This window comes from Urocampus carinirostris, chromosome 20, assembly GCF_059441175.1.
Source record: "Urocampus carinirostris isolate Australia breed hairy pipefish chromosome 20, RoL_Ucar_1.0, whole genome shotgun sequence".
Taxonomy (NCBI): Eukaryota; Metazoa; Chordata; class Actinopteri; order Syngnathiformes; family Syngnathidae; genus Urocampus; species Urocampus carinirostris.
In genome coordinates, this window is record NC_142368.1 from 23756181 (window position 1) to 23784033 (window position 27853).

At 39.3% G+C, this 27853-nt stretch overlaps 2 protein-coding genes across 4 annotated transcripts; both read right to left on the bottom strand.

Annotated features, from left to right (window-relative positions):
• Positions 1 to 245: 245 nt before the first annotated feature.
• Positions 246 to 27749, bottom strand: LOC148346659 (adenosine 5'-monophosphoramidase HINT3-like). Of its 3 annotated transcripts, none has more exons than XM_088325331.1 (6): positions 27630 to 27749; positions 27455 to 27572; positions 21904 to 21973; positions 21714 to 21840; positions 21556 to 21644; positions 246 to 403 (listed from the first exon to the last, which is right to left on the bottom strand). In XM_088325331.1, the coding sequence occupies exons 1-5, from the start codon at positions 27705 to 27707 to the stop codon at positions 21597 to 21599; spliced, it is 441 nt and encodes a 146-aa protein (XP_088181457.1). In that variant the 5' UTR covers positions 27708 to 27749; the 3' UTR covers positions 246 to 403; positions 21556 to 21596. The 3 variants fall into 3 exon arrangements, with proteins under 3 accessions (XP_088181457.1, XP_088181458.1, XP_088181456.1); XM_088325332.1 differs by lacking the exon at positions 246 to 403 and adding an exon at positions 3569 to 3704; XM_088325330.1 differs by lacking the exon at positions 246 to 403 and having other exon boundaries at positions 20938 to 21644.
• On the bottom strand, positions 11298 to 16613 carry LOC148346660 (uncharacterized). Its single transcript, XM_088324878.1, has one exon. The coding sequence runs from the start codon at positions 16553 to 16555 to the stop codon at positions 11615 to 11617; it is 4941 nt and encodes a 1646-aa protein (XP_088181004.1). The 5' UTR covers positions 16556 to 16613; the 3' UTR covers positions 11298 to 11614.
• Positions 27750 to 27853: the final 104 nt, after the last annotated feature.

A 27853-nucleotide genomic window follows, 5' to 3' on the forward strand; every position in this document is an offset into this window, starting at 1 on the left:
GCAAGGGTGCTTATTTTTCATAAAAGAAATTATTTTGAAGGCTCGATGCACCCCCCTTAAAGCTACCATGGACCATCACCAGGCGTAATTGTTATTTAATGGATTACACATTCATCCCTCCTGCTCTCGTCCCCAGAGGGCCTGACAACAGCGTTCTCATAACTAAAGAGCACCCCCGCCCCCACCCACAAACACACACGTTCAATAGACAGCAGTGTTTGTGCTTAAAATTCAATTACCCATTTATTGATAGTTCTCTCGGGTGCTAAAGGAAGTGGACACAGTGCGCATGATTTCCCAAGAGTCTTTTGGGCAGAGGGCCGCGCGTCTCCAGCTGGATCTATTTCATGGTTTTACTCATCAGCGGCGAAGGCAGATGGAAACGTGCGCGACTGCTGTTCAACTGCAAGAGAAATACGCAAGGCGAGGAAAACATGAATTGCTTACAATGGTATGGGCAAACAGAGTGAAGAATGTAAAGATGAGACAGTTTGACAGTGCCGTGATCAGACATGGGTCTCAGGGGGGAACATATCAAATGCATAGGGGCTGGCACAACTAGTATTACCCTCCAAAATATTTTGCACAGCACTAATGCACCTTAAACATAACCAACAGTACATCCAACAACAGCCTGCATACGCTTAATTTTTAAAAACAAGACAGCCCTTCCAGATGTTTTTCCCCTTTTCTGATTGGTCAAAATGTGTTTTCCATGGGTTCTGTGTTGTTGACTTAGATTTTAGAGTATTTAAAAAGTTTAACGTTTAGTTGTATCTGGTCTTTTTTAGATTTGTGAATATTTGAATTCATGTTTCCTGTGTTTTCAGGTACAATTTGTTTTACGGTTATTCTTTCTTTAAACTTTATAGTTTATTCTTGTATTTTGTAGTTTATTAGTTATTGCACAACACCTAGACATTCTCCACAAAATCTACTAAAACTCGGCCTAAAACACTCAAAACCTTTTCAACTCGTTAACATGTAAACCAATGGGGTGTATTTAACATGACGTCAGAGCTCAGGAAGTCAAAGACGAGACAGACTGTCTTCAAAATATTTTTTTTTCAGAAATCTACTTGGTCATATCCCTCGAGAGGGGTGACTGACAGCAAGACGAACAAATACACAAAAACAAAGAAAAGAAAAAAGGAAAAAGTAGCAAAAAACAAAATAAAATTGTGACCATGGCCAACCCAAATGCCCAAACACCCAAACAAGTTGAGCAACTCTGCTCCCAAGTTGGTCATGCTTTCGTCCCTCCAGATGAAACGGCACAGGAGAAAGCGGCCATGTCACTCGGGTCAGTGTGACACAACACATTCTTTTGTTCAACAGCAGGGCCCTGCAGCTTTTCCTGGTTTATCCCTGCCGCATCATTCTGGTGCCCTGCCCATCCCTTAGAAAGCGTCCAACCATCCAACTTTCACAATACCTCTCCACTCATTCCTATGACCAACATATATCTATATCTATATATATATATATATATATATATATATATATATATATATATATATATATATATATATATATGTGTGTGTAAATGGTTAATGGTCTGCATTTATTTTGCGCTTTTCAAGTCACTGAATACTCAAGGCGTTTTACTTGTGATTCACACTTAGCCACACACACACACACACACCGATAGGAGCATCAGTCTAGCAACGCCTCTTCTTGCTTATCAGGGGCATAAGGGATTTAACGTCTTGTCCAAGGACACTTCGTCATTTGGAGGAGCTGGGAATCAAACCTACAACAGTTTTGTCATGTATTTTGTCATGAATTTTGTTGTTTGTTTTGTCCTGTATTTTTTTCTTCTATAGTTTGTCGCATATTTTACATTTTGTCACACATTTTATAATTTGATTTTTCGTGTATTCTGTTTTATATTTTGTCGTTTATGTTAGCGGATATTGTGTCACGTATTTTATCATGTATATTGCAGTGTATTTTGTCATGTATTTTAATGTTTATTTTGTAGTTTATTTTGACATTTATTTTGTGTATTTTAGTGTATTTTAGCGCATACTTTGTTGTGTAGTTTGTTTTGTTTTAAGTTGTGTATTTTGATATCTATATATTTTGTCATGTATTTTGTTGTGTGTTTTGTTTTGTCAAGTATTTTCCCTTGTGTAGTTTGTCGTGTAATTTGTCGTGTTTTTTTAAGTTTATTTTGTCAGGTATTTAATCACATATTTTGTTGGGTAGTTGTTCTATAATTTGACATGTATTTTCTGACGTATTTTTTTCGTGTGTTTTGTCATGTATATTTTGTGCATTTTAGCGCATATGTTGTCGTGTATCCTGTCGTGTATTTTATATTTTGTCCATTTTTTTGTAGGTTTCATCATTTATTTTTCAATGTATTTTACCACATCTTGTGACGTATTTTGTCATGTATTTTGGTTTTTATTTTGTTGTGTATTCTGTCATTTATTTTTGCTCCTATTTTGTTGATTAGTTAGTCGTGTTGTTTGTTGTGTATTTTGTCATTTATTTTGTCGTGTATCCTGTATATTTATTGTATAGTATTTTATTGTATATTTTTTTTGTGTATTTTGTCGGTAAGTTTTGACGTGTATCCTATCTTGTATTTCATCGTATATTTGGGGCATGTTTTCATGTATTTTGTCATGTATTTTGTTGTGTGTTTTGTCATGTGTATTGTCAAGTATTTGTTTCTTGTGTAGTTTGTCATGTATTTTGTCGTGGTTTTTGAAGATTATTTTGTCTCTTTGCAACAGGTAGCTCCCTGCAGATTAGCCACGCGCCTCAAGGTCCCTCAGGCCCTACAGGTCGGATAGGCCCAAAATTACCCGCACTCCCAGGAGACCTCTTGGCTTGCTGCTGGCTTGGTTCCTTGCTAATTACAGTGCTCATGGTTCCTCCTCCAGGAGGATGCTAGTAGCCTGATGACAACCTGCTGCCTTTTGCCTCGCCGCCAAAAAACAGCTGAGGCTAGCTGCGTCTCAATACTCAAGAGGCCAGGAAAAAGACATGAATGAGGGTGTGTGTGTGTGTGTATGGGGGGGTGTATTCATTCACACCATTCAATGCTTTTGTTGCTTTTTTTGCAAAGATAGATCTAGACTATGGAGGACTAATCCTGACATATGTAGAAATCAATAAATACCGACAAATATAAACTATATTAATCAATTAACACTTAAATATGTCACAGACCAGAACGGACACCGGACTCAATAGCATACGTTTCTCAGTTTTTATTGAAAAGAGAGGGAGAGTAAGGCTTGCTTGCTTGATCCGAGGACGGAAAACGGGAAAGAGCGAGGCGGGAGTGACACTTCCGTGTCGGACGAAGACAGGCGGGAATGGTAAGTCGTTTGGCCGGGGCTGGAGATTAGAGGCGATGTCGAGTTTGTAATCGGGGTCGTAGGCAGAAGGCAGGCAGGTAACGAAGCAAAACGGGTCAGGTAACGGGCAGGCAGAACGGGCGTAGTCAGGTCCAGAAACGGGTCAAAAACGAAGATCAGGCAGGGTAAAGGTATAGCAGGAACGGAGTCAGACGGGACTGCTTACTGAGTGGAATACAACAGCTCGCAACGATCTGACAATGACTGAGAGAAAGCCAGGGGTTTAAAAAGGGAGTGTCCACCAATCAGCTGTCCGGGCTGTTGGTGCCAATCAAGCCGCCGCAGGTGCACCAGATTGGCAATCACGACATATAAGTCATGTCATACCTAAATAGATGGCATAAATGCAATATATTCATTTATTCATGCATTTGTCATTTATTCATTGCAGTATTTATTTTGTCGCGTATTTTGTCGCTTATTTGGTCATTCATGTATTGTATATTTTGTCATGTATTTTTTCGTGTATTTTCTCTGTGTGCCATGCGCCTTGCGCAACGAGTTCAAGGTGTTTCCTGAGCTAGTTGCCAGATAGCGGGGATGGGCTCCAGCACCCACCGCGACCCAAGTGAGGGTAAGCGACAGAGATGGATGGATAAAGATTTGTGGGTTATTGTTGGATATCTATATATTTATCTGTACATATGGCTGGATTGGTCCTCCACAGACTGCTGGGTAAATTTTCGATCGAGACACAAAATGTGTCCTCTGTTCTGACGGGATCTCGCGCTCCTTTAACCCCCTCAAAGCCAAAGTATGTCACAGATCGATGGGGCCCCGAGGAGCCTCCGTCGCTTTGGTGATTGCAGCGGCTGTTCATTAGCAGCGGCACTTGGCTTTAATGGTAGGCACAATTTGTCCGCAGTAAATCTGAAGAGGCAAAAAAAACCCCTAACATCCACCTACTCTCGTCTCGTAAAAAACGCTTGTGAAGAATGAAGCCCGGATGATGAAAAACAGAATTAGATTTATCTGTGCCTTCCATCCTCCGCCTCCATGCAGCGGGATGAGCTGCTTGGTAAACGGCCATAAAAAAAGTGATGAAGCCACTGGATGTACTTGAAGTGCATGTTAGGGCGTGAACGGTAGTAATGTTTCTCTCGGGAAGGATATACAGTAAGCTTAAGAGACAGTATGACTTTGCTTCAAGTTTCATACTAAGAGTAGCAACCACTAACATGCGGTGAGCTTGTGTCTGGTGAAGCACAGACAGATGTACAAATAAATGAACCTACATTTAATTCACCACAAGCATAATAGCTCGGTGTTGCCCCCGGCTTGGCGATCCCTGGAATTGAGGTTCCAGCATAATGAGGTTGTTGGGGCCGCGTTTTGTTTGAAAAAGTGACAGGGAGCCACTACGGAGTGCCAAAGAGCAGTACCTGGAGAGACGCCTGTATATATATATAGATATATACATATCTATATCTATATATATATATACACACAGTCAATCAAATAAGTATTTGAACACCCTGCTATTTTGATATTTCTTCCGCTTAGAAAACATGGAATTTTCATTGTAGGTGCATGTCAACTGTGAGAGAGATAAACTCCAGAAATCACAATGGATGATTTTTTTAACAATTCATTTGTGTGATACAGATGCAAATAAGCATTGAAACACCTGTGTATCATCTAAAATTCTGATCCCAAAAGACTTGTTACTCCGCCTATTAGAAGTCCACCTGCACTCCACGTATCATCCTGAATCAGATGCACCTGTTTGAGGTTGTTAGCTGAATAAAGACACTTGTACACCCCAAATAATAATAATAATAATAATAATTTCCTTTGTATTGTCATTCTTTGTAACAATGTACACAGAACGAAATGTCGATACACCTGACCCGTTGTAGCGAGTCGATGCAGCCGCAGCCAGAGGGCGCCGCCATTATACCAATTAATAACCAGTAAGACTTTAATTTGTAAAATGTCAAAGACCAAAGAGCTGTCCAAAGACACCAGAGACAAAATTGTATAACTCTACAAGGATGGAAAGGGCTACGGAGCAATTGCCAAACAGCTTGGTGAAAAAAGGTCCACTGTTGGAACAATCATTAGAAAATGGAAGAAGCTAAACATGACGGTCAATCTCAATCGGAGTGGAGCCCCATGCAAGATATCATCTCGTGGGGTCTCAATGATTCCAAAAAAGGTGAAAAATCAGCCCGGAACTACACGAAAGGAGTTGGTCAATGACGTAAAAAGAGCTGGGACCACCGTTTCCAAGGTTACTATCGGTAATGCACAAAGACGTCATGGTTTTAAATCATGCATGGCACGGAAGGTTCCCTTGCTTAAACCAGCACATGTCAGGCCGTCTTAAGTTTGCATATGACCATTTGGATGATACAGAGGAGCCATGGGATAAAGTTCTGTGGTCAGATGAGACCAAAATGGAACTTTTTGGTCAAGATTCAACTCAGCGCGGTTGGAGAAAGAAGAATGAAGAGTACAATCCGAAGAACACCATCCCTACAGTGAAGCATGGGGTGGTAGACTCATGCTTTGGGGATGTTTTTTCTGCACATGTTAATCATTGGTCCATCTAAATGCTGTGACTTGTTCTCAAAAACTGCTCCGAATATTGACAAATTTAATATCACCCAGAGTGACTCTGTCAAAAATTTAGGTGTCACATTCGACCCTCTTGTAACCTCCCCTCTCGATTACTGTAATGTACTACTCTCCTGTCTCCAGAAGTCCAATATCAAGAGCCTGCAGCTGGTACAAAATTATGCAGCGAGGCTTTTAACTAAGACAAGCTGGTCTGCTAGTGATCCCAAGAGCAGAGAAGACATCGGCAGGTCCTAGACCTTTCTCCATTCAAGCCCCGGTGCCGTGGAATGCTCTGCCCCCTGAGATTTAATCTGCAACATCAGTGGAACTGTTTAAATCTAGGCTTAAAACACACGTCTATTCTATATCTTCTGAATGAACTATATTTCATGTTGACAATATCTGTGTATTATTTGTTATTGCAACATCTGTTGCAGCCTGGTCATCCTGGAAGAGGGATTACCTCCTGTACAGTCTCTTCTCAAGGTTTCTTAATTTTCCTAATGTTGAGGTTTTTAAGTTTTTCGTTGCCCTCATGTAGGTTTTAGATCAGGGGATGGTATAATAATAGTCTGTAGTTTGCAATAGTTTGTGGTCTGTGCAGCCTTTTGATACTCCTATAGGGCTATACAAATAAACATGACTTGACTTAAAAATCTGCATTTTTGTGGTCTGCTTTTGTGGCGTTTCTAGTGTTTTCTGGAAACCAAACTGAGTACTGCAGCTCCTAACCAATCCAATTTATTATCGTCCTGGCATTGCCAGTTCGATTTTGCTTGTTACATATTACTTGTACAGTCTTCATAATGATTAATAAAATGTTAAGCCAATCAGAATGCATGCAAATCCGTAAAGTAGCAAAGCTGTGAAAATTAAACAGCTAGGGAATACTGTACTATCACTAATACATTACTATTGTCCGGAGCTGTAGTGCGCACCAAAATAGAATCCTTGGTCTCGCTATCGCCCTCAGCCAATAATCAAGAGAATTGCGTGAGTCTGCAGACGCTCAGCCCCGTATTACATTACATAGGAGTTGTAATAAAAATACTTATAATATAATGTAAACATTCAAACATTGTAAAGTTAAATGAGAAATAACCTTAACAATGGCTGAATAAATATAACCATTTAACATATGTTTTTTTTTCATATTTGCAAGATGACAGGAAAACCCTTACCTGCCTCCCCTGACTGCACATTAATGCTATAAACTGTTACATGTGTGCGTAGGCCAACACATTAGCATCAATGCTAATTTTGAAGTCAGCCTATTCCAACTTCATTAAGTTACATCATAAACGTGTCGTTAAATTTAAAAAAAAACATTAACTTACCACCTGCAAAATGTTATTTGAGGCAGTACTTTACCTTCCCCTTTGAATGCACGTCATTGTTAACAACTCTCACACAGAAAATCTGAAAAATAGGGAGGCAATACCCAACCTAATAACAGTCCAGCAGGATTTTAAATCCACTTGTAGAATTGCATTGCATTTGATCGTGCAGCATGTCCCATTTTTGGTCATGTTTTAATAAGGATTAAATAAGGGGATTGACTGGTGAGTGATGACGGAGGGAGGTGGGGTTCTGGGCGAGGTCAAAGCAGTCATATAAGAACAGTTCTAACTAATGGCTCCAAAAATGATTAAAGTCATTAATTAGGCCACATTACAAAGCAATGAATAGGGCTGCATATAACAGTTTATTCATAGCCACTAGGATAGATAAGTCAATGAGACATTTAACAAGGGATGGACAGGTCCCTATTCAGGTCATTTTAAGTATCCATTCTCAGAATAGTAGCTGATATCGGCTGCCTGTTAGTGGCCATTTAAGAATCAGGAAATCAAAGTATTGGTAATTTCCCGAACAGATTCACTTCAGAACCCCGGGATATTGCATTAATCCATTCCTAGGCGGTGCCAAGTGAAATTGCATACCAGTCAACCTGTACGCTTTTGCCGTACAAAGTACATTTATTATGCATTTTAAGACGTGTACGACGTACAAGAAAATCTGTACGGAAAAAACGCAAATTCGTCAATTATGGGTACTAGCCGGTATACACCAACCATCACGAAGCGGCAAATCAATCAAGTCAAACGAGTTCGCCGCGGTAGCCTTTATCTCAGTATCGTTTTTTTTCGTTGCAAACGAAGCGATCGGTTTGATGCTACTGTGCACATGCGTCTGCCGCCTGGGGATTTCCCATCATGCATCATTTGAATCACACGTGAACAAAGCGAAAGCAGAGCAGTAGGCCTATATTACAACATAAGTTTTGAATTTTCTTTGGATACAATCATCAAGTCGCAATGGCCGAACCTGTCATGTCCAGCATGGTCGCCGTGGTGACCGGCTGCCCCGCCCCCTTGGCACCGGCTGTAGCAGATTTTCCAATTTGCGTGTGTGCTTCTTGGGGGCGGGTTGTGGGGATTGCTGGTTGCGGGTTAATTGCATTACTTTGCATTATTCTGTTCTGTTTGACTTGAGGAAACCTGTACTAGCCCGTTCTGAGTAAAAGCCTGTTTTGTGAGTATTCCTAGTCTGAGTTCCTGTTTGCCTGTAAACCTGTTTTTGTTTGTGTCCCTGAGTGTTGGACGACTTTTATTTCCTTAATAAAAGTAACTCATAGTTAACGCGAATGAGTTCACCCTCCTGCCTCCGATCTGGTCCGGTCCCGTGACGGAACCTGAATTAAAATGCTGTAAGTCATTCTGATCTGAAAACAACAGGCGGGATTGATTGAGTAAATTTGAAATACATGTGGTCTTAAAAGACATCGGATTTTATGTGGTAGTTGTGTAGTGAAAGAAAGTCCGTCTCTTTTTAGAGAATCGGCTTTTTCGGCTCAACTCATTAAAGAGAGCCGGCTCTCAAATGGCTCACTTGCTTTGATGCATTGTATTACGAATTATTATGTTGTATAAAGAAGTTAAGAAAAAAAGGAAGTATAAAAGGAGAAAATGAAAAAAGACAGGTTTTTGGTTGTCCCTTTAATCATTATATTACCAACAATTATTTAATGCAGAAAATGAATTAATAATTTGAATAAGAAAATGTATTATTCTACTTAATTATATTTGCATGTATTTTTCCGCCTACAGTGAACATCCAAGCTACTTAATTTTTGAACTTTTTTTATTATAAACCTCATTCATGTCGAGCAACTCAGTATCTCACAACAAAATGTTGATTAACAATATATATCATACAATGAAACACATGTACAAAGTAACATGTTGAACTACATAAATGAAAAAAAAATATGGTGTAAGATTATTTTGTATTTTGTAAGGGAAAATACAACATTTTGTAAGGGCATGGAGCCCTGGAGGTTAACAGGTATAAAATTGTCGTATATACCCTTTCATTTGTTTGTAAACATTGTGACGTGTCCGGTAGGCGGGGCTTACCTTAGACGCAAAACAATACTTGCGCTGGTCAGAAAGCAGAGGGGAAAAAAGCAGCTGTGGCTGCTAGTTGCCGTCATGTTGTTTGTGTGCATAAGAGAAAAACGTTAGTGAATTTAAAGTTTGACAGGGATCCCAGCAGACGCCCCTGATCAATCCAAGTCATTTATTAGATACATTTAATTATTAATGTATTTGTTGTTTGTATTTTCTATTTACTTAAGTGTGAGGCAACTTGAATGATATAGAAAAGTTAGCGGATATAGAGGCGTGAGACGAATAAAAAAAAATGAATACCTCCTTGTTTTAAATTCTTATTTTTAATAATAGTCCTGATGATCCATTTGTTATGGCTACATTTCTAAGAATAATGATTTTTGTGGCTTCTTCAAATTTCTTGATAATCCCATACTTCATTTAAATGGTTATCAGGTTTTTGCTTCCCCCTTTAGCATCACTGCAAGCCTTGGGACATGACGAATGCATACAAAAAAATACAGTTTTGTATCACTGACCAGTTAAGTCTTTCCGAAGCACACGAGAGTCTGAACTGAAAATAAATTTTGGGAGGTAGTTCAGCCGATAGCCAATCGGCATCTTCGTGATCCCATGACGTAAACCAATTGAAGATTAGCATTTTATATCATATCGACAATAGCAGACAGGAATCTAAGAAACATAACTAGTCATACGTACGAACACCGCAAAATTTGGATTTCATACGTTTTTGGGTACGAGAAATAGGCTGTTGTCATAGGTGGAAAATTTCTGTGATAGGCGAAAAAACACACCGTAAAGGCTCGATCGTTTTATCCCGAAGTCTACTGTAAAAACATTTTTCACAATTACTGATATTTCATATGCATGGGGGAGAATAGAAAACTTATTTGTTTCCTGGTTTCCTTGCTTTGTACTTCTTATTCTCTCTTTTCTTCTTTCGTTCTATTTTCCTTTTTTGTTTTTGTTTTTCTTCTAAATTTGTTCCTTACTATATAACTTTTTACCTATTTCTCCTTGCTTTTTTCTTCATTTGTTTTATATTTTCTGTTTTTATCTTTTTATTTTTCTTTCATAGCTTTTTACTTCATTTTTCTTGCTTTTTCCTTTTTATTCATTCCCTTCTTTTTGTTTTTTTTCTAGCTTTTTACTTGTTTTTTTATTGATTTATTATGTTTTTCTTTTGATCTTTTTTCTATTTTTTGCTGTATTTTTCCCTTTTAAGTCATTTTTGTGCATGTTACATAATGATTAGTAATATATGGATTAAAGCAACAAAATCTAAAGAGCCGCTTGGGAGCCAAAAAAGCTGGCTATTTATATTTAGCTGAGCTGAAAGAGACACTTCTCTAAAGAGACAGAATTCTCATCACTACAACAAAAGGATATGCTGGGATGGGCTGCTCAATAGGGACTGTGTTCTGTAGGGGGCAGGAGAGTCCACTCTAGTGTCTGCTGACATGCACAACATAATATGAGATACCACATGCGGCGTCCAGACTGCCATTAGAACTACATCCACTTTTTTTGCGGTGGGCAGAGCATGTCCGTGAGTGGGCATCTAGTTGCTACGCAGTGATTATTTGGTACTGATTTTCATTTACATTAGACAATACAATGCCATCTAGTGGTCTCATATTACACACTACACCTTTAAAGTAGGCGAAGAAATCAAACGCCAAAAGAAAATTAGATTTCATTCTGAATAAAATTGTCTTGTTAGGTATACTATCCTATAGGTTGACAGCTATGAATTGCAAAAAATAACGGTGCTCCTGCAGGAGCAGGATTGGAGGTATTGTGGTTTCCCCTGGATTTGTTTTTTGTCAACTTTTCCAGGTCAAATAAATTGTGACAGAGAACAATGCACACTCCCCACTCGATAAGGCACGTCTACATCTTGCCGCTCTGCCAACGACTTGACACAATGGAAAAATGAAGACTCTTCAGGTGTATATTTAATTTAATGCTTTGTCTTCAATTTCAAACATCTACGATTTGTGAAGGCTGAAAAATGGGAGAAACAAGTGCATCGCTATTCATATCATTCGTGTCATGTATATTCACATCGAGTCACTGAGCTATATCGGTGTTCATCTGCATAACGTTTGAGTCACTAAAAGAGTTTCAAACAAGGTTCACTGAAGGAAATTGATAAAGACACTGTCGTCAGGAACTCGTTTCAGGTATGATTGCGCTCCATTAATTTGTTTTCAATGTCAAATGTTAATTTTGTACAAGCAAATACTTCAGCCTCTTCAGTTAATTTGGCATTGACCGGTCCTCTTCAGGTGGAGAGTTTATCCCTTGCTCTTCACGTTCCTCATCCTGACGCTGAGCATTTGTCTCGTGGTGCAGGGCTGATGAAAAGTTCTGGACAGATTCAGGTGCTGTAGTGGTGTCATGTTGAGGTTCGACAATGATCTCGCTCTGTAATGCTGAAGTTGTTGTCTCGTCTTGCAGAGGTGCAGCAGTTGTCTTTTCTTCCGTGCATTCAGTTATTTTATCCAGCCAAGTTTTGGTTTCACAATCTTGAGGTAATATGGGAGGGCCATCCATGCAAAGGTCAATTTTTGTCTTGTTCTGCAAGGCGTTTGTACTGGGGTCATCTTCTTGAGGTTCGCCAAGTGTCTCATCTGGTTTTGCAGTAGTAAACTCATTAGTTTGAGGTTCAACAAATGTGTTTTCCTGGAAACCTGGTGTAGGTGCCTCAAACATCTGACTTGTATCAATGGTCTCACATTCCCATGTTCCAAAAGTAGTGTCATCTTCTGGATGTTCAATATTTGTTTCATCCTGTGATAACTCTTTCTCCTCTAGTATAGCTGTGGTCCCGGCCGTGTGTTTGACATAATCAACTTCAATCTCTTTCTGCAAATAGATTTTATCTCCCTTCGGCACAGCAAAAGACCCAGATTCCTCAGCAGTGAGGGACTGATGTTCCTCTGGCGTGGGAAAGGTATTAACATCTTGATTCAACACAGGCTCTGGAAAATCTGCATTTGTCTCAACCCATGGATCAAATGAAGAAATCGGATCCCTCCATGGTTCCTCAGTGTTCTCTTGTTGATGTTCAAGATAAGGTTCAGAAGCGGTTTCATTCTGGAAAGCCATTGTAGGTATCTCGTCTACTACAGGAGTGGTGTTGATTTCGTGTTCCTCAGGGGGAAGGTTTGTCTCATCTTGTGAACCTTCTGAAGAGATAGCAGTCTCATGTGATACAGTAGTCTCCTCCTGAAAAGGTTCAACACTTGTCTTATCCTGCAAAACTGATGTAGATGTCTCGTCTTTCGAAGGTAAAACACTAGCATCATACCTATGAAGTTCAGCCTTCATCTTATCCCTTAAAACTAATGTAGGAGACACGTTTCCTTCAAGTCCAACAAGGTCGGCGTCCATTTCAAGTTTAACCTGCAGAGAAGATGGCAGGATTTCATGTTCCGGATCTGCCACAAACGTGTTGGCTTGAAGTTCATCACCGATCTCAAAATACAGGTATAGTGAGTTGGTGTGATCTTCTTGGGGCTCAGCGGAGGTGTCATCCCCTGCAGGTTCAACATTTGTCACATTCTCTAACTCAGCCATCAGTGTCTCCTGAGGTAGAGAAGTTGCATCGTCTTGCTGATTAACTAAAGAAATTTCCCTTTGGAGTTCAGAGTGTGCCTCATCCTGTAAAGCTGATGCAGACGTCTCACTTCCTTCTTGTCGTTCTTCTGATTCTGAGTTGAGATCAAACTTAACTTTCTTAACCAACTCAGGTGCTGCATTTATTTCACTCTCATTTGGTGGAACTGTTTGGTCAATGGTCTTTAGTCTTACAAATGTGTCATGATCAATAGGAGCAATTGCCTCGTCTCTCTGAACTGATGGAGAACTGTTCTCCGGGATGAGTATTTCATCCATTTGGAGTTCTTCACTTGTCCAAACTTCTTGAATTTCTGAAGTTGGATTGCTTTTCAGAGTTAACAAATTATCTTCAGGTACGGCAGTGTTTGCCTCAGGCATCACCGATGTCTCGGATGATGCTTCATCCTCAAAGTCTTTATGTAAAGGAGCGTAAGAGTCTGAGTTTTCAAAATAATTAGTTGTTTCTTCCTGCTGTGCATCGATCCCACACGCCACAGTAGGAAATGCAGGTGTCCCATCCCCCTGATGTGCTAAATTAAACATGTTATTTTCTAGAGATGTAAAAATGGTGTTCACTTCCTGATGAACTACAGACGTCTCCGCCAGCTGATAAGTAAAGGTTGCCTCATCCTCCATCCATTGGTTTATGACCTCTTGATATTCTAAAGTTGTATCTTGCATCTGAGCGACTGTAGGCGTGTCTTCTACAAAATTTGTTGTGCCAAATTCACAAGGAGCTGTGGTTGGTTCAGAAGTAAGCTCTTCAGATGAAACGAAAGTTGCATCTCCAGGGGATGCAGTGTTCTCATTGTTCCCCGGTGTTTCAAGGTCCTTCTGGTAAGTTTCCTTTATCTCTTCCTCCTGATGTTCTCCAACGGTCTTGACCTTTTGAGATTCTGTCTTTGCGTCGTCCTGTGGTTCCATGGGCACATTGTTTTCCAATTCGAATTCCAATTCCAATGCGTATTCTCTATCCTTCTGTGCAGGAGTAGTGGTGTCATCCTCCTGTGGTGCAGTATTTGAGTGATCATCTGGGACCGATTTTATTGCATCCTTCACCTTAAAAATATGGGTTTTGTAGTCATTTGAGAGGGTTGGGACTATGACCTCCAGGAGTGTAGTATCTTCATCTGGCTCTGAGGGAATTCCAACTTTTGGAGGCTCTATATTCAACTCAACCGTTTCAGCTGTCTCCCCCCCTTGAAGAGTCACGTTTTGAGACTCTGGCAAATCAAAGGTTGTCTCCTCCTCCTGAGATGCTCCATTGTTCTCTGAACCAGGTGTACTGGTTGTGTCACCTTTGAATTCTGAAGGTCTCCTGAACCACTGAACAACCACTTTTATTTTGACCTTCTCCGGCCCTTCTCCTGAAGTTGTCTCATTCTCAGAGGAAGAGGCACTTGTTTCATCCTCTTGTTTTGAAGCACTTGTGGCTTTAACAGTTACTGCATTTACCTTGCATGATATAGGGAATGCTGCATTGTTTTCTTTCGTCTGATGTTCAGATTTCTCCTCTCCAGGTGTTACATCCTTCTCTACCTCTACAAAGGAAGTGGTGGCCTCCTCTAGAGTTGTTTCTGATTCACAGCTCCCTTGAGGTGCAGTTATATTTATTTCATGGGTCCCTTCATAAATGTCATTCTGTGATGTAGCCAAAATGGCATCGTCACTAAGAGGAATTTGCAACATTTCAGCAGTGACGGCAAAATCAGTATCAGGGATTTCTATTCCTTCAATTTCTGGGTGTGAAGCAGTCGTGTGTTCCTCGTTGTCTACGGCAGTTAACTCACCCACCTCTATAAGTTCATCTTCAACAATCGGAGATAAGGTCTTCTCCTTCGCCAATCCTGCACTTGTCTTGTCCACATAAGGTGCAATCCACAAATTTAGATCTACATTCACATCTACGTTCACATCTACGCTCACATCTACAATATTGTCTTCCTGCTCTGAAGTTGCATCGGTGTCCTTTTCTTTAGGTTCTGTCGGAGTTGCATCATCGTCTTGTTCTGCACCCACCTCCGCCCGTACATCTTCAACAATATGAGATGAGGTTGTCTCCTCCGCCAATTCTGCATTTGTCTTATCCCCATGAGGCGAAAGCCACAAATCTAGATCTACATTCACATCCACATCCACAAATGTGTCCTCCTGCTCAGGAATTGCATCCGTCTCATCTTCTTCAGGTTCTGCCCGAGTTGTGTAATCCTCTTGTTCTGCAGGTGTCTCATCAATGTCGCACTGGGAATCTACTTCTCCTATAAACTCATAATCCATCTGATGGGTTTCCTCCTCTTGAGGTTCATCATCTATTTGCATTTCCTGTGGCTCTGCATTTGTACAACCCGCTGTTGGGTCTTCAGAAGTTCCCTGCTCTGAAGATAAAACATTTAGTTCATCAACCCTCATTGTTTTGACTTGCTGGAGTATTTTTCCAAAATGAAGCAACGCTCTCAGCATCAGTTGTTTCATTTTGAAAGAAGTCAATTCTACGTTGGTTAGATCATCCTGAGATCTGAAGTACTTGACATCCTTGCGCATGGGGATTCGATCGTATGCGGCGTTTGCTTCTTGTACTTGCATGGCTGTGGTTTGGTTATCTTCATTCAACACGAGTGTCACATTCTCAATGTCATCTTCGTGACTTTCTTCATTGAACATGTTTTCATTGGGTGCATCTTCCTCCAGAGGATCAAAGTTTGGACCATCCTCTGGCGTGGATGCATTTGTCTCATCCTGCAGAGATTCAGAAAAGGTTTCATCCTCAAGGTTTATATTTGTCTGGAACTCATTGGGTAATGGAGGTTCTTCCTGCTCCTGAACTCCAGTGTCATCTCCTGGTGACTCGACTTTTGTCTGTATTTGGTGATGTAATGGAGCCTCTTCTTCCTGAGGTGCATCAACCTCGACATTTGTTTCAAGTTCATGTGGTAATTGTATAGCACTTGTTTTATCCTCAGAAAATGCAAGATTTGGGCCATCCTGTAATGGGGCATTTTCCTGCTTTGGGGTCTCACCTGAGGTGTAGTCCTTTGTGTCATCATTTAAAAAAGTTGCTTTTTGTTCCTGATCTACTTCGCTTAACTCCTGTATGTCACGTCTCTCATGTTTCAAATCTTTACTTGGTTCCATTTCAGCATGACTTGGTGTCTCAGTTACGGTACCCTCTGCAGATGTGTCTTCGCATGGTGTGAAGATAGCCCCTTGTACCAAGCCGGTCTGAGCCTCCAGGAGTGATGTGATGGTTTCGTCCACAAAGGAAGTTGCAGTGCTCTCAAGATCTTGATTTTCAGTCTTCTGTGGTGCAAGAACCTCAGTCTGATCCACATCCTTCTGTAGGCCTCCAGCTCCATCCTGGTTCGAATGTTTCTCGTGTTCTGCATTTTTTTGGACTGGCTGGAGCGATGCCATTAGACAGCCCACCTTCTGAACCATGGGCGTGGGCCCCTGTTCCACCTCCATCTCCGGCTCTTCCTTTTCATTGTGCTTCGGCGTTGGCGCTCGCTCTGACCTCTGGTAAGGCGTTTGTTGTTTTTTTAAATGGCGGCGTTTCTTCAGCTTCTGTTTGCTAGGCATGTTAGAGTCAGCTCACAGCAGAAGTGGGTGAGAAGATATTCTGATTAGCGTGCATTATGTAGTTTGGGGCCTCCTCCCACCACACCCTCACTCCATACATCACCAATGACTCGTGCTTTTTAAAGTACTAACATGTTTTTGTCATTAGAGACATTGAAGCACCTTACTCTCCAACGCGTGGATAACGTCACACCAGAGTAATCAAATGTGCTGAGTAACACAGCGCCACCTATTTTACTGATACAGTACTACGGCCTCACGCATTCGTAGTCCACACATATTTTACCAGGCGTGACAAGTGACGATTTTAGTGCACAGGGTCGGTTTAAGTTTTTTAAATTTTGTTCTGTTTATCGTAGCAGAATTAATACAATACATTTTTTGTTTATGTGAAACTTATTTTTTTAATAATAATTTTTATTTAACATTTTTTGATAATGTTATCTGGCCAGTTGAAGACTGAAACGGAAAATAAGTCTCTACTGACGCGTAGTGGTTTAAAACTGTAACGGCAGTGGATAGATAAAAAAGAAAATAAAATAAAACTAATAACAATGCATTTTGTCTGTACCACAGGTAAAGGGAAAATGTAAATAAAATAGTAAATAAATTAAATGCATAAGGATAGAAACTACCAGTTTTACTGTAGTGACATTAAAAAAAAACTGCCCATCGAATATTTGGACCAGTTTCGTATTCAGTAAATATGAACAACAGTCCAACAGTATACAAAAAATATGCACAACATTTGAAAGTTTTTTTTTTCAGATGTGTCAAATTCAAACAGGTGGAATGGTCAAATAAATAAAATTAAACTACAAGACGGGGGTCAGCCTGATCAAATGTCGATTTTTTTAAAAATGACGTGTGTAGTCTAGGGAGCCCGATTGGACGTATGAAATGCTGACAAATACTCTACTATGATCAGACGAATAAAGTAGTTTTTTTCTAGGTAATGTTTAATTCATAACAGGGACAAAAGAATTTCCTTTATATAAAATGTCCATAACTTGAACATTAAATGAAAGTAGCCGGTATTATTCAGGCAGGATCAGTAACCTATAATTTATGGATTCGAAAAAGTGGGCTGAAATGACTCAAAATATAATACAAATATTCTATCATTCACAAAACTACAATAAAAAGAAGAATTATGTCATGGTTGCCATGGCGCCCAATTGGCCGCGCCTGTGTGTGTGTCACGGTTGCCGTGGTGCCCAATTGGCCCCGCCCGTGTACGTCACGGTTGCCATGTTGCCCAATTGGCCCCGCCCGTGTGGTGCCAGCTGCGGCTCGTTGAGAGATTGACTTTCTTTAAGCTCAGAGCTCTCTTGCTTCAGGGTTAGCCCGTTAAACGAACTTCTGCCCCACAAGACGTGGGTTCTGACCTGTTCCTGTTTTCCCATACAAACTTCTGCCCCACAAGAGGTGGGTTCTGACTCGATCCTGTTTTCCTGTGATTTCTCCAGTCCGGTATTGTTCTTGTTTATTTTTGTACTGTTTAATTTCGGGTTCCAGTTTTGTTTTCCGTCTATTTCTGTCCTGTTGGTTAGTTTCTCCAGTTTGGTTCCCGTCTAGTTTCTCCTGTTTATTTTCGTTACCCCGATTTGTTATCGATCTCGTCAGTCTCTGGCTTCCTGTCCTTCCACGCCAGACCGGTGTCCAAACGTGCATGACTCCCCATTTCCCATAAAAAAAAAGGCTTGTGTGAGAACGTCACGCAATTGGGTCCTGTATCTGTTCTGGTTCTGACAAATTATCGTAGTGTAGTGATAGAGAAATCAATGCTTTGTGGACCATTGAACATGGGCATAACCAGCCCGTTTTGGGGGGGTGCTCATACATACTGTACACATAAATAAATTAATAAAAATACAAGAAAAAACATTTTAAAAACAGAATAGGGTTGGCACTAAAAAGTTTCGGCTTCATCTACTCCCTTTGGGCACGTGTTTATGTGTCAGATCATAGTTTTGTAAAACAGTTCTTTGTGCAAATATTTTGTTTACTTTTATAAATTAGTGGTTGATCCTAGCAAGAAGAACTGGACCAAAATCCTGGCCAGTCCTGACCAAGTCTCAGGTCAACAAGCAGCCAGAGAACCTTGCCAAATCAGGAGCCAAGCTAGCGGCCAAACCTTTAGAACAAACCCAGCGACCTCAGAGAAGCCTCAGGCCACAGGCAGTTAACCTTTGCTTCAAAACCCTGAATCCTGTGGTCCTTTTCCCAACTGGTTCTCAAGCCTACCAGGAGTCCTCATCTCTCTACAGCCGAGGACATAAGGACTGCACGGTTATCTTCATCGACGCAGAACTTCGCAGAACATCTCATTGTTGCTAGGTATTGGTATTGGTGTGACTTAAACAGTGTTCTTGTTTGCCCACGTCCCTGCGTCTTGGACGCATCATTTTCTGCTGGGGACGCATAGTGTCAAATCAACGTGCAAACCCGGAACGCAAATTTTTTGACGCAAAATTGTCATTATTCCCCGATTACTTTTTTTATTAACAAAGATTTACCGCACGCCAAACTTTTCGTCAGGAAGATCCGCCATTGTTTTGGTCTTGCGACGATCTCGGCAAACGAGATCTCGCTGCTTCGAGATGACGTCATTGTTGTGGTTGTCTCGAGTGAAGGTGAATGTTAAGTATGCCTCAGAAAAACTGTATTAGGTGCAAATCAACACAAAAATCGTGATTTATTCAGTGTCAGTAATAAGTTGAAACATAATGCAGAAAGTGATAACAACGGCAATAATTCGGGCACAAAAACGGAGGAGAAATTCTTCGGAAGACCGCGTCAGGCAAGGAAAACATGTGTGTTGAAGCGAACGATTTGACGAAAAAAAAATAAACAAAAGAATACTCCTAGCAAGAAAAGGACTTTTCTGCCAAAATTGACTAAATTATATTCCTGGTTATATATAGACTAATATTTCAGCAATATTATTTTGTATAATGTACAATATTTTTGTGAAGTGAAGAATCTAAAGTGATAACTGCTTTGTATTACTAATTAACTGTGATGATTAAAACTGAATGAAAATATAGATTAATATTTCAGCAATATTATTAGTGCTGTAAAATATTGTTGTGAACTAAAAAATCATGAAGTGATAACTGATTTGTATTACCAATAAACTGTGATGATTAAAACTGAAGGAATATATAGATTTATATTATATATGTGTCCCCAATTTTACAATTTCAACCTCGATAACACTAAATTTTGGGGACCCAAAGATTTTTGAGCATGCGAGTCCCCGGGACCCATCACTTTTCAGAGCTAAAATGAACACTGCGTAAAGGGGGAATTCTATCAAAATACAGTAACATAATAATCGAACCAACATTTTTGTCCATCCAAATGGTGCGAGTTTAAGTTCTCAACTTCTAGTTTTGTTTTTGTTTTATTTTATTATTATTTAGTGTTTTATTCAAGCTTCTTATGTAGATGATTAGTAGAAGAAAAGTCCATACATCCAAGAGTGTGTGCGTCTTGATTAAAGTACATGGAACTATCAAAACGGTAAAAAGAATTCACCTAATGTGTGTGTAGCCACCGTTCAGAATAACTTAACAAGGTTTTTTCATCTGTTTTCCTGACATAATGATCTAAAAACATATGTGGTGCTCCAAAAAGGCGAGATGAGTTTTAAAAAGAATAAACTGGGCTCTTTGATTCAATTCGTCAATGAATTGTTTGTTTGAATAATTTATTTATCACCCAGATTTGCTACCAATGTCAACTATGATATGCCCACAACATCCAGAGCCCCTCATAATATACAGTATTGTAATATTAACTACAAAGCGGGAGATAGAGAATACAAAACACAAACCCTGAAATACATTTAAATAAAAAAGTGCCATTCAAAAAACAGGGTTTGTATGACTTTTTCATGGCCAAATTTAAGCACTTTTTCAAGCACTTTCAAGGCAATTCTTTCATTTTTTCCAGTACCGACAAAAGAAGGAATCTGGTACAAATCAACAATGCACACTCAGCTTGGCTACGACACACTCTTCTGCAAACAAGGTCTTAGGTAATATAGAAGACAAAGATAGAAAGGAAGTACTGTATGTATAAGAACAGTAAAATGAGCCAAATTTGAGCATATTTCAATGAAGTAGAGTGCATTCGATCTTTTAATCAACTGCTGATCTTTTGCTCTTGTTTTACATATTTTAGTTTATATGTTTTGCACGCTTTTTCTAAAATGTCTAAAATGGTTAAAATAGAATTGTAAATATATATATATATATATTTATATATATATATATATATATATATATATATATATTTATATTTTTATATATATATATATATATATATATATATATATATATATATATATATATATATATATATATATTTTTTTTTTTTTTTCATCATTTAGAAACCTGAAGAGTTAATATATTTAATTTTTATTTTATTGTTTTGCACTTTTAGGGATTTTGTGTTGTTCGACTTTAAATCTGCTCCGTGTGCAAAAACCTGAAATTGTTTTGCATTTTACAATTTTTTAGATCTGTGAATATTACAATTTACATTTCATGTGTGTTTCAGGGATCCCCTGCAAAACATATAAAATTACTTATTACTAAATAATTTGGTGCAAAATGTTTTAAAAATTTTGCAGATATATCTTTAAAAAAAAATCTAAGGCACCATTTGGGAGCCGAGCCTAAAGAGCCAGTTCTCTAAATAAAGCTGTCCTCTCGTGTAAGACCAGTAGAGGGGTGGTGCCACTTCACATGACAACGCCATAATGACAACCCACCAGAGCAGGCGTGTCGGCGTCATTTTCACACACTTTTTTAGAAAAAAACAATTCTTCATTTATTGTGTGATCTATAAAGTCAAACTGCCAAGAAACAAGTCACTGACAACAATTTTAAGCATTTTCAAGCACTACACCCAAAATACAAGTATTTTCCTGACCTCGGAAACACATTAAAATTAAAGCATTTTCATGGATTTCAAGCACCCGTACGAACCTTGAAAAGTGTCCTATACTTCACGTCAACATTTCAAATTTTTACTTGATTCGGCCTTGTGTCCTGAGCAGGGCCAGTGCGTCCTCTACCTGTAGCACAGGAGCAAAAAATGTGAGAACCGTCGAGTCTGCAAAATAGCTGTTGAAGCACCAACTCACCGCAATAAACCAATGCGAGCGTGCACCGTATCTCAGCTGTGAGCTTTCATTCATCTTGCTGGCTGGGGCTAGAGCATGCAAGTGGAGGTGGGCCACGGACGAGAACGGAGGCACGTGGAAGCCAAGCCTGAATTTTGGTGTCAATATATTACATGGGATTTGAATATTTGCATTTGAGATTGGGATTTACCTGATGTCCTGGAGGTCTCGCACTTTATTTTTCTCCAACACGCATCTTCCCATCTCAGCCATACGCTCGACTATGAGAAACATCACAAGAAAAACAGCTTTGATTTAGGTGCCACTGCATATTTCGAACACCACATTCTCCTCGTGCTGATTTATGGTACACTTTCTTCACTTGTGACTGAATATGTGACAACAAACAACATGATCCAAAGTTATTTTGTTGTCATTATCTACAGCACGGGAAAAATACAGGAATAGAATAGAATAGAATAGAATAGAATAGTCTTTATTGTTATTCATATCAGTGTTGTAAAACATTGTTTGCAATGAGATTAGACAAGGCACTCCAGGGTAAAACATGTAATAAATACGCTGGAGAGAAAAAGGATAAAAGACTTTCCAGGATAAATAGAAAAAAATAATAGGAGAGAATAGTGCAAGAATAGTGCATTGTAAGAATAGTGCAATAAAAATAAGAATAAGTAATCCTTTCCTTTAACGTGTGCATTGTGTTCTGCATTCTGATTGGCTAAACAGTCTCCCCGCTTATTATTATTTGGCGGTACAGTAGTTATTTGTAAAAAAAGGAATGATCACAAATTAACAATGTTTTTACAGTACTTCTATGTGTTAAACAAATGCTTGAGGCTGTAAAAGCGGTTAGTTCTTTGGTTTCACTGTGCATATAGTATAGATTTTAATTGAATGATAATTCTAAATAAATTATGGTTTCAACTTCACATATTCTGCCTATCACAGGTTCTTTTTGGAACCTAACCCCCAAGAAAAACAAGTGATTACTGTATTCAGTGCTTTATATTTGTAAGGATGTGCTGCCATCTAGCAGTCAAATGCTGGATGAACATCAATGTTGCTCAATGCACCCCAATAGCAAATTGGGGAACTACATATTTTGTCGATAAGAGGTTGAATAGATTAAATTTAGAATTATGTTGTTGTTTTTAAAAAGGTATTATTCATTGAGTATCTAGTGATTAAAATTGCAAATGAAATGTAATCTATTAATATAAAAATAATATGAAATTACTCTAAACCTTAAGAGTATATTACATATCTTGTCTTTTTAATGATCAAAGAAAAAGCACGGAAAAACACTACAGAAGGTTTCCTAGAGAAAAAAAAATGTATGTAAGCGGGAGCACAGCGGCACAATGGTTAGCGCGTGTGTGGCACAGTTCTAAGGTCATGAGATCAAACCTTCCTGTGTGGAGTTTGCATGTTCTCCCCGTCTTGCGTGGGTTTCCTCCGGGCACTCCGGTTTCCTCCCACATTCCAAAAACATGCGTTTCAGTTTAATTGGCCAAATTAAATTGTCCTAGGTGTGAATGAGAGAGTGAGTTGTCTGTCTCTGTGTGCCCTGTGACTGGCTGGAAACCAATTCAGAGTGTCCCCTGCCCATTGCCCAAAGATGGCTGGGATGGGCTCCAGCACCCCCGTGACCCTACTGAGGATAAACGGTGCAAATAATGAATGGATGTATGTACACTAGTGTCCCCCAAAACATTTTGAGTCGTTGGAAATTTAATAAAAATATGGAAATGACGAAGTCATAACACAATAAAGGTGTGAACATACCATGGTCAAAATATCTATGGTAGACAAAATTACTTTTTATCTCAAGGGTTAAGTAAATGTTATAATTTCAAATACTAAGTAGAATAAAATGTGATTGATTAGTTTGAAAACGGGATATTTAATCTTTTTCAAATAATTGATAGGGTAATAGGACAAAATCAATGGCAATGAATAATAAACTGACTTGAATTCATAATCCCTCATTTATTGCAGTTAATGGGGACCAGAAGCCCCTGCAATATGCAAAAATCAGCAAATAGCCCCACCTCACCCCTATTTTTAAAAATACGCTTTGTTGCCCCACAGCACTAATCGACCGGGGTTATGGATCGTGGCTGAATGGGTGCTGTTTATTGTAGGTGGTAAGAACGGTAAAAAAAAAGAGCCTCTGCGCATGACACAAATTTACTCCTCTCAGGGCCCCGGTCTGAGCAATAGTCGACTGGGGATAAGGGATCGTGGCAAAGACAGTGCAGTTCAGTGGACAGAATAGAAAGAAAAATAGTGTTCTACCGGCCCCTGCTTTCAGCAACAGTCGAACAAGGATAAGAGATCACAGCCACAGGAATATTTTAACATCAAAAAAGGCTGCCAGGCCTCGACAAAATTGCACTGTGCCAGTCCTTGCTTGTAGCACACACACCCAAACCACTTTTTGCCCGACAGAACGGCTAAGTCAGGGGTGGCTAACGCGGTCCTGGAGAGCCCCATTTCCTGCATGTTTTGGAGGTTTCGCTGCTCCAACACAGGTGACGCCTATTTTCAGCTTTTTAGCAAGCTTTGCGAGAGCTTGATAATGATCCAAGAGATTGGAAAATGATATGCAAATGCACAACCTGATAACGCTCAGGAAAGTCTGAAAGCACAAAGGTATTCAATGCAGTCTTCTGATCGACTGCCGAGTATGCAAATTGCTAAACAAACCGAAATTCCGAAATTTCCAAACCGAACAAAGATTTTGAAATCGGAATAAAGCAAACGTTTGATTTGGAAAAAAAAAAAAAAAAAAAAAAAAAATCCTTTTTTTTTTTTTTTTCTTCCTTGAAAAAGTTGTCGGCCACCCGGGCAGAGAGTTTTTGTAAGTTGTACGCCCGACGTAAAAGATGCATGCCCTGGGCGTCCGAGCAGACGTTATTTCAGACACTGCCTTTGTTCGTCTGATGGCTGACTTTATGACAGGAGCGAGAATCATACCTAGACCAACGTTTTACATTATATATGGCCCCTTGTTTGTCCCCTGGTATGTCCATTAGCTAACCCTAAAGATTAGAGATCTTAAGGATTAAATCAACAATGACCCAATGAAGGGCTCGTCCAAGAATACAACCTGAAACCTCTCACACCCTAGGCGAGAATCATGCCTCCAGACAAACGAGCCACATTTTACATGGCCTGTTGTTTGTCCCCTTATATGTCCATTGGCTGACCCTATAACAGGGGGTTTCTTAAAAAAAAATCACAATTGCTCTAGACCAAACGGCACTGTTTTGAACGACCTATGGCCTTTATTTATCCGATGGCGGACCTTATGACAGGAGGTCACTTAAAGATTATACCATCACCAACCTAATAAAGGGCTAATTCGGGAATTGAACCCGAGATCTCTCGTATTCTAAGTCAGAATCATACCTCTAGACCAAGGAGCCACATTTGAAAGTATATAAAATAACAACTCTGAAAGACGGGATTTCTTAAAAAATAAATCACAATTGCTCTATAACACAATGACCACACACACCCAAATCAGGTATCATACCCCTAGACTTAACAGCACAGGTTTGAATGATCTATGCCCAGCTCTGGATTGGTGGGGAACCGGCTGCTGTCATTCACTCCCAAGAGATGCTATGTCTTTTTCAAATATGCATGCTTCAGCTCCATTCTAAGCTACAACGATGTCTATTTGTGAATGATCAGGACCGAATTAGTAATCCGGTACAGTTACTAATTACCTGTTGAAAAATTTCATTAGTAGCATATCCGAATTTCATAATATTGCAGTAATGAAACTTGATTACTCTTGATTACTTTTAGATTAGACCAAATATGCTCATAAAAGACACAAAAACTTAAAAATAAATACAATTATTCAAATTTTAACAAATTATAACTTTAACCAAGATCGGGTAGTTGCTTAAAGTCCAACAAAAAAGTGTTCACATTTTAACTATGTAGTATAGTGTGGGTGAAGTAGGTAGATCCCTCCACCACTAGAAACGGGGGGCAGCATTTCCTGCAGTGTGTCTTCCATCTGATCTTGAAGATGGGTCCTTTCGCGTGTTAAGCAAATGTGCGAACCACTTCACTACCAGTGTATTGATGAAGTGTATTGTCTTCAAGTACGTTACAAACCCAATATTGTCTGTAATTTACTGCGTGTGTGTGTAATGAATGATACGGCAGCGAGAGAGTGGCGCGACCGGACAAAGCAAATTCAAACAAAGCTAATGCTGACAAGGAAAAGAATGAAAAACATAAAAACTAATACTCACCAGACTTAAATATCCCCTGTAATGTGCAACATAAAATACTTTTAAATAACATTGTAATCCTGCAAAGTAATCCTTATTTTTACAAAATATAACTGTAGTTTGATTATGTCTTTTTTTCTGTAACCGTAAGCTAATACAATTAGATTTTTTGAATCCTGATTATGTAACGTCGTTACATGTATACTGTTACACCCCAAGCCTGTAAATCATGGTGGGGGAACCTATGGCTCGGGAGCCATATATGGCTCTTTTCATGAGTACATATGGCTCCGAAATAAAATGTAACTATTGCACATCTCTCTCTGTGGCGTTCCAAAGTCAAGTGATTTCATCCCGATTTTGGTCCATATAAAGCCGAAGCAACTTAATGCAGAAGTTCGATAAGAAACCATTTAAACTGATGAATAAAAACGATGGCAAACGACTTTGATTGGGTGAGCAGTACAGGTGGGCGGATCTTTGCACGCAGCGCAAGGCACTTCCTTCTCTCTCTCTCGCTAAGTGCAGTCTAGATCGAAAGGGAATATGACGATATGCTCATCGTTTGCAGTAATTTGTGACATTTTTACAAAAGAACATTGCATGCACCTTGTTTTGAAACCGTTGTTGAGGACAAATTTCATGGAAAAAATTGCCTCGACACTCTTAACTGAAGGTGGAAGACAAATTGTAAATGGCATATTTACATTGATTTGGGACACAGGATTTGGCATTACAGTGGGACCTCGCTACTTTGCGGTTCCATGTTCGCGGGTTCAGAGCTTCGCGGGTCTAAAAAATAATGATAATAAAATAAAATGATAATATATATATATATATATATATATATATTTATTATTATTATTATTTTTTTAAAGCATTTTTGAAGGGGCGTCGCTACTTCCCGGATTTTTATTTTTCGCGGGTGGTTTTGGTCCCCATTGACCGCGGGATTACTGTATTATCATTTCATACATTTGATTAAATCATCAAATGATACACAGTGACATAAAATGAGCTGAAGAATTAGCTTTTGTCTAGAGAGCATGTTTGGCAGTTTTTTTTTTTCAATTTTGTCTGAAAATATATGATGTGGCGCTCTCAATTTCTTTTTAAAACATTTTTTGCTTTTATGGCTCGTTGGGTCAAAAAGGTTCCTGACCCCTGCTGTAAATGATCAATCACTGTCACTTTAACCTTTGGCACTTGGACAGTCGTCGAGCTTCTTTGACACAAATAAAAGGACTATATGCAAATTACTGTCTGTTTTGTCTCATTCTTAAAAATATATGAATAAATACATTTCTAAAAAAAAAAAAAAAGATTCTAGCGCAAAACCTGATGCATACATACACGTAAGTGTAATGTTTATTTGTGTTTCTTCGTAATAAAGTTTTTATTTCCTGTTAGAATACCTTGTTCCTAAAACTGAAAAATGAGTAAAAATGCACCAGTTGGTCATGTTTTTAATATTTAAACATTTACCAGTGGAAATATGTTGGGCACTCAGCTTTTTACAGTTGCTGATGTGCGTCCTGGTGATGACGAGGTAGTGATGGCCAGCGCCCGGTTTGACATCCCGGAAGCACAACAGCTCCTCATCCTACACACAAACAATACTAAAAAAAACACGTCCAGTATTTACTGAATAATTACTCACGCTCATGAGAATTTCTGTGTCCGTTTGGTTGTTCGCTATCTGACAAAAAGGACATTCGTCATCTTCTGCAGTCGCCATTACATTATTTAGAGAAGTTTTGCAAGTGAGCTGTCAGGAAAATTAATCGATGATCGAGTGAATTGAGCTAGGATGCGTTCGTGATTTGCCGTAAATTCCAGTATTTTTTTTACTGAGTCATGGCAAATTAAAAAATGGCACGAGAC